Genomic DNA, 11,244 nt, shown 5'->3' on the forward strand with positions numbered 1-11,244 from the left:
ATTATCCGGGGGCGGATCAGACAGCCATGGCTGACAAAGGAAGTCAGGAAATGTATCAAAGAAAAAGAGACAGCCTATAAAGTGGCCAAGAGCACTGGGAAATCAGAAGATTGGGAAGGCTACAAAAACAAACAGAGGATAAAAAAGAGAGAAATAAGGAAGGAGAGGATCAAATATGAAGGTAGGCCAGCCAGTAATATTAGAAATGATAGTAAAAGTTTCTTTCAATTCATAAGAAACAAACAAGAGGCAAAAGTAGATATTGGGCCGCTCCAAATTGATGCTGGAAGGCTAGTGATGGGAGATAAGGAAATAGCTGAAGAACTTAATAAGTACTTTGCATCAGTCTTCACAGTGGAAGACATGAGTAGTATCCCAACAATTAAGGAGAGTCAGGGGGCAGAGTTGAGTATGGTTGGCATTACAAAAGAGGAAGTGCTAGAAAAGCTAAAAGGCCTAAAAATTGATATATCTCCTGGCTCCAATAGGCAACATCCTAGAGTTCTGAGGGAGTCACTGGAGTCCGGGAAAGTCCCAGATGATTGGTAAATCGCTGTTGTAACCCCCTTGTTTAAGAAAGGATCAAGACAAAAGATGGAAAATTATAGGCCGATTAGCCTAACCTCGTTTGTTGGTAAAATTCTAGAATCCATTGTTAAGGATGAGATTTCTAAATTGTTGGAAGTGCAGGGTCAGATTAGAACAAGTCAGTATGGATTTAGTAAGGCGAGGTCGTGCCTGACAAACCTGTTTGAATTCTTTGAAGATGTAACAAGTAGTTTAGGCCGGGAAATCCAGTGGATGTTATCTATCTAGACTTCCAAAAGGCCTTTGATAAAGTACCTCACAGGAGGCTGCTGAGTAAGGTGAGGGCCCATGGTTTTCGAGGTGAGCTACTGGCTTGGATTCAGGATTGGCTGTCTGACGGAAGGCAGAGAATTGGGATAAAAGGCTCCTTTTTGGAATGGCAACAGGTGACAAGTGGTGTCCCACAGGGTTCAGTATTGGGGCCGCAGCTGTTCATTTTATATATTAATGATCTGAATGAAGGGACTGGGGGCATTCTGGAGAAGTTTGCCGATGATACAAAGATAGGTGGACAGGCAGTTAGTACTGAGGAGGTGGGGAGGCTGCAGAAAGATTTAGACAGTTTAGGAGACTGGTCCAGGAAATGGCTGATGAAATTCAACGTGAACAAATGCGGGGTCTTGCACTTTGGAAGAAAGAATACCGGCATGGACTATTTTCTAAATGGTGAGAAAATTCTTTAAGCAGAATTGCAAAAGGATCTGGGAGTGTTGGTCCAGGATTCTCTAAAGGTTAACTTGCAGGTAGAGTCTGTGATTAAGTAGGCGAATGTAATGTTGTCGTTTCTCTCAAGAGGGTTGGAATATAAAAGCAGTGATGTGCTTCTGAGACTTTATAAAGCTCTAGTTAGGCCCCATTTAGAACTCTGTGACGAATTTTGGGCACCACACCTCAGGAAGGACATAGTGGCGCTGGAGCGTGTCCAGTGGAGATTCACACGGATGATCCATGAAATGCTAGGTTTAACGTACGATGAATGGCTGAGGATCCTGGGATTGTATTCACTAGAGTTAAGAAGGTTGAGGGGAGATCTAATAGAAACTTACAAGATAATGTATGGCTTAGAAAGGGTGGACCCTGGGAAGTTGTTTCCGTTAGGTGGGGAGACTAAGACCCGTGGGCACAGCCTTAGAATTAGAGGGGGTAAATTTAAAACGGAAGTGAGGAGACATTTCTTCAGCCAGAGAGCGGTGGGCCTGTGGAATTCATTGCCACGGAGTGCAGTGGAGGCTGGGACGTTAAATGTCTTCAAGGCGGAGATTGATAAATTTTTGATCTCACAAGGAATTAAGGGCTACGAGGACAGTGCAGGGAAGTGGAGTTGAAATGCCCATCAGCCATGATTAAATGGCGGAGTGGACTCGATGGCCGAATGGCCTCACTTCCACTCCTATGTCTTGTGGTCTTATGCGAAGGCAAAAGAAGAGTGAATGTTTAAAACAGAGTTGTCAAATTGTCCAATTCAAGAGGAAAGCAGGAAATAACATGAATACAATTGCTAATAATTAAAAATGTCAATAATAGAAAATATCTGGAATTAAGAGTCTAATGATGACCATGAATCCATTGTCGATTGTCAGAAAAACCCATCTGGTTTGCTAATGTCCTTTAGGGAAGAAAGTCTACCATCCTTACCTGGTGTAGACTATATGTGACTCTAGATCTGCAGCAATGTGTTTGGCTCTTAACTGCTCTGTGAGAAATCACGGATGGGCAATAACTGCTGGCCTAGCAGCAATGCCCTCATCTTGTTAATGAGTTTTTAACAAATGTACTGGAGGGAAGTTGTGAGAATGGGGATCAAAGAACGCTCCACATATTCATAAAAAGGAAAACATGACTAGGGCCACATGGGTTTCAAGTAACATTTTTATTTGGAGCAAATGATAAAATGTAAAAAATTTATTGTTCAATGTGAAAACATGCTCAGTCAGGTAGAGGGAGGTGTCACCCAACAAGAACATGGAACCTCTCTCCATCAAGAATATCCGAGGCTCTCCAATTCTTCCCTAAAGCAATTTCTATCCACCTTTATCTCCCTGCCTCTACAGACTGAACACATACTGAACAACTCCTCTTTCACTTCTACAGACTGCTGTACTTAGCCGATAGATGGAAAATTGGAGAGTCATCCAAGACATAGGTAAAAGGATTGCAGGTTAAAGCAAATAGATGGTTTTGAATGAGTTTGTGTAGGAAGCTTAAGCCTTCAGATCATAAAATCATGGATTACATATTTCAGTCACAATGGAAGAGAGGGTAGGGAAATCAACAATTTTGCATCAGTGAAATTGCTAATTCCACTGATTGTGATAGATGCATCCAATCTGTTTATTCAAATTTGAAGAAATGCATTCGACTGTATAGATAATGATTATTTAATAGCCTGCAATTACATAGCACCTTTCATGAAGTAAAACATCCAAAAGTGCTTCAGAGGGGTATAAGCAAACACAATCTAACAGGTTCCACTAAGTTTATAAGTTGTGACTATTCACACGAAAAGTTATAGGTAAAGTTACCACAGTCTCAGAGGCCTTGGGGACTGCTCTCTCAACAGAGGGATGCAACTGGTTAGTGCAACTGAAGGCCACCACACCTCACATGAGGGGTGAGAACAAGAACACAGCACCTTTACAGTGCCTCCAGTAAACACAGGAGGTCACGCTGTTCATACTAAACACATGACCACTAATGTACTGCTACAAAATTAGCATATATTTTGTTTACTGAAACCAGCACATGTACAGTTAAACAGGTTTCTCAGCAATCAAACACGCATAATGGCTAACCAATGTTGCATGATTATATGCAAGAACCTCGGTGATGGGGAAAAGGGGTGAAGAGGGGTTAAAAGGGTTGTACTGTGGACCGTCTCTCCCAACAGTCTTCGTCCCCCTCCCTGCCCCCCTTTATACACACATATGCACACACAGAGTGCAGTCGCACTCAACTGGACTATGTTTGAGAAGCGTTGTGAAGAGGAAAGTCTTGTTGACCAGACAGAGAAAAACTAGGATAGTTTAGCACGTCATAAAGGATATTATTTGTGACTCACAAAAGAGTGATTTCAGTATTCTGTTAAGGACCGAAAGATGATTGGGGGAGTTATTTGAGGAATTCAAACATAGAAGTTGTCGAAGTGTTTACACCATCATTGAAGTATGCTAGATGGTTTACTGTGGTCTGGATTTTGTGGTGTAATTATTGTGAAACAGTGTCCATCCTCATTCCTCTAAAATTGTCACCTACTTCTAGAACCTGCATTCATGTGAACTTGAAACAAAAGTCCAGATATGCAGCTGATTTTGATCCTTTGATGCAATGTATATTTGCCTCATTAATAGCAGAAATAAAGGTATTGTTCAGAAAAAGTTTTACATAATCTTACTGAGCAAGTATATAATTATGATGTAGTTTGGAATAACTTACTCACCTTTGGTGGAATGAGGCTATCAAGCATGTTAATACTTTGCATAATAATAAAGGCCTCCAACATTTCCATCTTATATTCCAGAGACTGGACACTAAACCTATACAGTTCAGTAAAGGATTCTGCAAACAATTTCCGTAGAATCTCGGCTGCCTGTTGGGACCTTTTTTTCAACCAGCCCTAAGACAAACAAGTCAAAGAGTAAAGCTCGCACAATTTACCATGTAATGTAAAATTTTGATATGTCATATACCACATGTAAACTTTACTAATTATTAAAAATGCAAAGGGTCACAATTCAGGGCAGTTGATATTTTATAAATACAGGTGCAAAATTTGTGATGGGATACACTGGGTGGTACTTTTACCTTCAGCAGAGACCTAAAATGATCGTGAGCAAATCAGTCACCCTTTTTATTTACTTTGACCTGAATTGATCCACTGGCCCAGATTTTCACATAATTGAGACTCCATTGATCTTTAAAAGTGGTCAGCAAGACCCAAATCCAGGTACCCTGACAATTTCTGACAGATAACATTTTACTATTAGAAAAAGTGGATGACCAGAGGAGGGATGACAAAACTAATCTGGCTTTCTGAACTCAGAAAAACACAGGCTACTTGTGCTCTAGCCAGCCCAGAGCATGTATTAAGAACTTCTACTTGCAAATGATAATGAGGGGTAAATAATGTCTCTAGAACTGTTAAGCTATGAAGTTATTTAAAGCCTCAGTCTGTCTTAGTGAAAGTTAAAAAAAATGCATTCTAGCAATTACAATTTTGTTGACTTTGCTGTAAGGATTATCAATATGACATTGTAATGCTTGGCATTTTTCCACAACCTATTATTTTATCAGTTCTGAAACCAAAGTTAGATTGACAGCTCAAAGACATTATTAAAAGATCATGACCATGTGGCTTTATGTATCTGTTTGATTAATAAGGGATTTAGTCATAGAGGGGAGTCAAATATTTTGAATGAGCTTTCATGAAAAGGAGTCTTATTTTACTATAGATAATAAAATGTGAGGCTGGATGAACACAGCAGGCCAAGCATCATCTCAGGAGCACAAAAGCTGACGTTTCAGGCCTAGACCCTTCATCAGAGAGGGGGATGGGGAGAGGGAACTGGAATAAATAGGGAGAGAGGGGGAGGCGGACCGAAGATGGAGAGTAAAGAAGATAGGTGGAGAGAGTATAGGTGGGGAGGTAGGGAGGGGATAGGTCAGTCCAGGGAAGACGGACAGGTCAAGGAGGTGGGATGAGGTTAGTAGGTAGATGGGGGTGCGGCTTGGGGTGGGAGGAAGGGATGGGTGAGTGGAAGAACCGGTTAGGGAGGCAGAGACAGGTTGGACTGGTTTTGGGATGCAGTGGGTGGGGGGGAAGAGCTGGGCTGGTTGTGTGGTGCAGTGGGGGGAGGGGACGAACTGGGCTGGTTTAGGGATGCAGTAGGGGAAGGGGAGATTTTGAAACTGGTGAAGTCCACATTGATACCATATGGCTGCAGGGTTCCCAGGCGGAATATGAGTTGCTGTTCCTGCAACCTTCGGGTGGCAGTGCAGGAGGCCCATGATGGACATGTCATCTAGAGAATGGGAGGGGGAGTGGAAATGGTTTGCGACTGGGAGGTGCAGTTGTTTGTTGCGAACTGAGCGGAGGTGTTCTGCAAAGCGGTCCCCAAACCTCCGCTTGGTTTCCCCAATGTAGAGGAAGCCACACCGGGTACAGTGGATGCAGTATACCACATTGGCAGATGTGCAGGTGAACCTCTGCTTAATGTGGAATGTCATCTTGGGGCCTGGGATAGGGGTGAGGGAGGAGGTGTGGGGACAAGTGTACCCGGTGCGGCTTCCTCTACATTGGGGAAACCAAGCGGAGGCTTGGGGACCGCTTTGCAGAACACCTCCGCTCAGTTCGCAACAAACAACTGCACCTCCCAGTCGCAAACCATTTCCACTCCCCCTCCCATTCTCTAGATGACATGTCCATCATGGGCCTCCTGCACTGCCACAATGATGCCACCCGAAGGTTGCAGGAACAGCAACTCATATTCCGCCTGGGAACCCTGCAGCCATATGGTATCAATGTGGACTTCACCAGTTTCAAAATCTCCCCTTCCCCTACTGCATCCCTAAACCAGCCCAGTTCGTCCCCTCCCCCCACTGCACCACACAACCAGCCCAGCTCTTCCCCCCCACCCACTGCATCCCAAAACCAGTCCAACCTGTCTCTGCCTCCCTAACCGGTTCTTCCTCTCACCCATCCCTTCCTCCCACCCCAAGCCGCACCCCCATCTACCTACTAACCTCATCCCACCTCCTTGACCTGTCCGTCTTCCCTGGACTGACCTATCCCCTCCCTATCTCCCCACCTATACTCTCTCCACCTATCTTCTTTACTCTCCATCTTCGGTCCGCCTCCCCCTCTCTCCCTATTTATTCCAGTTCCCTCTCCCCATCCCCTCTCTGATGAAGGGTCTAGGCCTGAAATGTCAGCTTTTGTGCTCCTGAGATGCTGCTTGGCCTGCTGTGTTCATCCAGCCTCACATTTTATTATCTTGGAATTCTCCAGCATCTGCAGTTCCCATTATCTCTGATATTATTTTACTATAGCAAAGGTTGTAATGTCTAGATTCCCTACAGTGTGTAAACAGGCCCTTCGGCCCAACAAGTCCACACCACCCCTTGCAGCATCCCACCCAGGCCCAAATATTTAGATTATGTTTACACTTTTGTTTTGTTTCATCTCAACATGGCTTCTGAGATTTATCCATAATCAATTTTGGTGATTTGGTATGAAGGTTATATGGGCAAAGGGTAATGGGTCCGTTAAAATGAGTTGGTGTTAAAACTGTAAGGGCGCATGGTTGTGAGCATCAGGTTTATGTATTGAATTCAACAAATCATAGGTTCAATGGGGGTCATGAGGGGGTATGATGGATCATTGTGGGCCTGTGGTGGGAATGGATTGGCATGAGTTAGCAAGGATGGACCATGGGAAATGAGAGCTAGAGGCTTAATATTTAAGGAAACAAATAGGACAAAATTCCAGAAAACTAAGTTGAACATTTTAAACAGCCCACCTTAGCCTGATCCCATCCCATATCCACCCACATCTGGAAATAGGATCCTGCCATTTGGGTGAATTCCTCCTGAGATACTTGTGGTGAGCTGGGAGATTTTCCAACTCCTACAACCTGATTTGGAATGAAAATCATTCCATTGTCTCCTGTTTTACAACCCCAGCACTGTCTGAAATTCCAGTGAGCAATTTTTGCATTTACATCATTACTCCAAATCTTTGAACGACATATCGATTGTGGAAAATGAACATCACATGTTATAATAAAAATAGTTCAAATTAAATAATAGGTTGAGGACATTTTAGTCCTTCCACAGATAATTCCATTTCCAGAAAAATAAAGAAGATGTAAATACCTCAAGGATGGGGCTGAAATTCAAGACTGAAGAACTCATGAAGACCATGCCATTTCGAGAAACAGTTGCAGGAGAGGCATTGTCTATGTTGTGTGGCTCAAACACAATTTTACAGTTTGGAGCCATGGAAATGCGATCACCATTTGCCAAAGTAAGTGTTTTGTTATCATCAAGCACGGAGTTTAAATTTTCAATCCAAATGGCATCAACAGGACCATCCAGTACAATCCAAATATGTTCTCCTGCAGCACAGACGGTTACAATAAAACACTTACTGCCTTATGTTAATTCATTCAACAACATGGAAGAAACAGTAATGTGTGTCTAATCCAGAAATATGCGTTACTTGGAAGGGGGTAATTAGACTGGATGGTGTTCTCACTGTATCCCTCCTCCAACAAACTGATGGTGGCTGTAGCACTTGAAAGTGCTGCCAAAGAAGACTTGGCAACAAGTATAGTGCATCCTGTAGATAATACACACTGCAGGCACTGTAATTAGTAAGCTGTAAATTGGATATTTGAGCTGTTTGTTGCTGGTAGAATCAGAAAACGTTGGACATACCCAGAAAATCTGTTAACATCAAAATCATTCCGATGAAAGGTCATTAACCTGAGAATGTTAACTCTATTTCCCTCTCCACATATGCTCGTAGAACCAGAGTACTTTTAGCATTTAATCTTATTTCACCATTTCAGATTTCCTGAATCCACCGTGATTTGTTTTGTGCTTGTAAATTTTAGAGTGTATGTTGTAACTTGAGGTATACCGTAAACACTTTCTAAAATTAATTTGTCCACTTGCTCCCACAAATAGACTGCTTTGCTCCAACGGAAGTTAACTCACACTGTCCTTTACTTACTTCACATGATGGCGTGAACACAATATTAAATAATAAGTGAAAGAAGTGTGGATACTGTAAATCAGAAACAAAAACAAAAGTTGCTGGAAAAGTTCAGCAGGTTTGGCAACATCTATGAAAAGAAATCAGTTAACCTTTCAGGTCCGCTCTACCTTCCTCAGAACCCGAAGCATTAACTCTGATTTTTCTTCACAATGCTGTCAAAATTGTTGAGTTTTACCAGCAACTTCTCTTTTTTGTGAGTGTAACAATTCTTGTATCTTGAATAAAATATTTATATTATTATTGTATTTGTACTTACTAAGTCTCCAAGACAAAGAATAAAGTAGAATATAAAGTTAGGCTTAGGCAGGACCTGATACAAATCAATAACATCTTCATTTTATAATAACACAAATATTTAATTTAAAATATTAAAATTGGACTCACGCAATACTAAAAGCACAAATTACCTTGGTATTAAACTACAACAGGAAGACATTTTACACTTAACTGTATCTGTCAGCTTAATAATGAACAAATGATTTTATCCATTCACTCATTCACACAATCTTTATTCTTTTTCTGTTTCACAACATTCTGTGTCTAATAGAACTTGCACTCTTGTTTTACCTCATACTTATCATAGCTAGAAGTAAAATCAATGGCTTTAAACACAATTTTGCCTGTTTCACACATTTTGTAGAGAAGACTTGCGATTTGCAATCTGCTGCCGTTCACTGTGGTTGAAACAGGCAGCATGGGTATCATGCAAGTGAGGCTGCATTCTTCTCCTGTATCTCCATTCCTTCCCGAAGATGGGCAGACAGGCACAAGGTGGGAGTAATGTAGAATGTAGGATATTATGGAGTATGGTATGTGGAGGCAATAAGTAGTTTAGGTGAACAATTTGTTGAGGTAAGGACATGGTTAGTGCAGTGCAGACAGTTTAACCTGAAGACCTTGACAATTTTATAAGATTCAGAGGCCATGAAGCAAATCCAAACGATCATGTATTACTTGCATGAAGAGTTCCAAGGTACAGATAACACTTGGTGCAAGCAGTCAGAACCATTAAATACAACAAAAAGCAAAAGCTCCGAGAAAATTGAAAGGATTGCAAGGATTGAGACATCCAGGAGAGGATACAAAACCGCAGCTTGCTCTTGCATAAAATAGCTGACTTGAAGTTTTGCTTTTAACCAATGCTGTATTTAATGAATGGAGCACGAAATGTATAAATATATTATTTTGAACTACAGCTGGCAGACTGCTCTGGAGGCTGCCTCTAGAGAACACTCTCCCACACTGCGTGGTTAGGAGCTCTGAATAAAGATCAATTTGTTCTACTCAATACTCACGACTGCTCTTCAAAACCTCTCTCCAACACTCTCCACACTGCCACATTATGTAAAGCACAGGAGAGTAAAACTATTCTGGAGATCTTTGCTGATGAAGCTCCAGACCTGTTCAGATACATAAACTGCATCTCTAACGTCGCAAAAACATATTCACAATGCTTGCGCTTGTGTCTTCCTGTGTCTCCCCTCTGCATCAGTAGTCAGATTCTCATGGTTCCTCAGAAATCTGACATCTCATCTTTACAAAATCATCATTCATTCTGTGAGGAGGCAAGAAAGCCTTTGGCAGGTCAGACTGTCACAGAGTGTAGGAATCAAGGCAGCTTGAAGGCCACCTTGCACAGGCATGCAAGTCAACCTTCAGTTGCCCAGTTAAGAACTGAACATCCAGGAATTGGACTCCATTCCAACCGACAATTGCTTCAGGATGGCCTGCACCTTTGACTACCATATGAATACAGTCAATAAGTCCCTGTACCACAGGGAATCCAGCAACTGCAGCAAGTGGCTGTCTTCATTACAGTCAAAATGGTTATGTGACAGCTTTGACAAACATGTTATTGGATACCTGAGAGATATATTTGTAGGGAGCAGATTGTGAAGTCTTGCAGCAGTCTGTGACAGATCTCTGAAAGGAGTTAGAGATAAAGAAATTTCAGATTGTGGTGATATTTATGGACACAGGCAAGAGCTGCCCATCTTGTCACGTTGGAAAGGGTTATTATTTCCACGTGGCCGCAGGTGTTATGTAGGTCTGAGTCTCCTGAACATCTGTCGCTCTATCATGTCATGGAAGCACATATGCCCTGTGCAGGATGCTTTGCCTCCTTTTGAACTAGAGCTTTGTGTCCATTCTCTCTGTCACCCACAGTTTCTGTTAATATTGTTAATGTGGTTCCTGGTGCTGCTAGTGCTATTTACTTCGTGCTAGATGCTGCTGGTATTGGTGTAGCTGCTTCTGTTGGTCTTCAGAGGTCCATGATATAGCTAAGAGGTTGTTCCATGAACCTACAGCCCGGAGGTTAAGGTCAAAATGAATGAACCACAAAGTAGATCCAATGAGTGACGAAATGTCAAAATTATTTGTGAAATCCCATTCTCGGAACAAGTGCTGTGAGCACAAACCTTACACCTGAGCAGACCACAGCTATGCAGTTTCACTGTCTTTCAAAATGGTTGTATGATTGTGGTTCAGCTTGGTACTCAGTGGTCATTCTGGATCTTATTGTTGTTAGATGATTGCTTACTCACCCTTCTTTGCTCTCAGAGTTTTTCTCCATAGAGTTGAAAAAATGCCATCTGTCCAGTCATTTGTGGCTACATCGAGTCGGCCAAACATCTGTGGGGCTGTAATTGCTTTCGGATTCATTCTCATCTCACGGTGTGGTTTACCACAGTCTGTGAAAAGAAGACATAATGGAGATACTGCTAAAAATCCAGAAACTGCTTTGCATTTTGTCATTTATTGATGTATGCTCATTCACGGTAGATCTTACAAGCAGAACTTCAGGCAAACAGAGGTATATGTATATAGAACACAGGTATTGTACTCCTGTTGCTTGGTTGATTTTCCATTCATTAATT

The 11,244-nt window shown here is 42.0% G+C and overlaps 1 protein-coding gene across 1 annotated transcript in view; it reads right to left on the reverse strand.

The window, feature by feature from the left end:
* The window catches only part of dnah5 (dynein, axonemal, heavy chain 5), a 372,198-nt gene that overhangs the window by 125,733 nt on the left and 235,221 nt on the right, over window positions 1-11,244 (reverse strand). The window contains exons 42-44 of the mRNA XM_048562706.2: window positions 10,912-11,058; window positions 7,459-7,700; window positions 4,025-4,201 (exon numbers count right to left, since the gene is read on the reverse strand). Of these exons, the coding sequence (XP_048418663.2) occupies window positions 4,025-4,201; window positions 7,459-7,700; window positions 10,912-11,058 (566 nt within the window). The remainder of the gene's footprint in view (window positions 1-4,024; window positions 4,202-7,458; window positions 7,701-10,911; window positions 11,059-11,244) is intronic.

The sequence above is a fragment of the Stegostoma tigrinum genome, chromosome 2, assembly GCF_030684315.1.
Source record: "Stegostoma tigrinum isolate sSteTig4 chromosome 2, sSteTig4.hap1, whole genome shotgun sequence".
In the NCBI taxonomy this organism is placed as follows: Eukaryota; Metazoa; Chordata; class Chondrichthyes; order Orectolobiformes; family Stegostomatidae; genus Stegostoma; species Stegostoma tigrinum.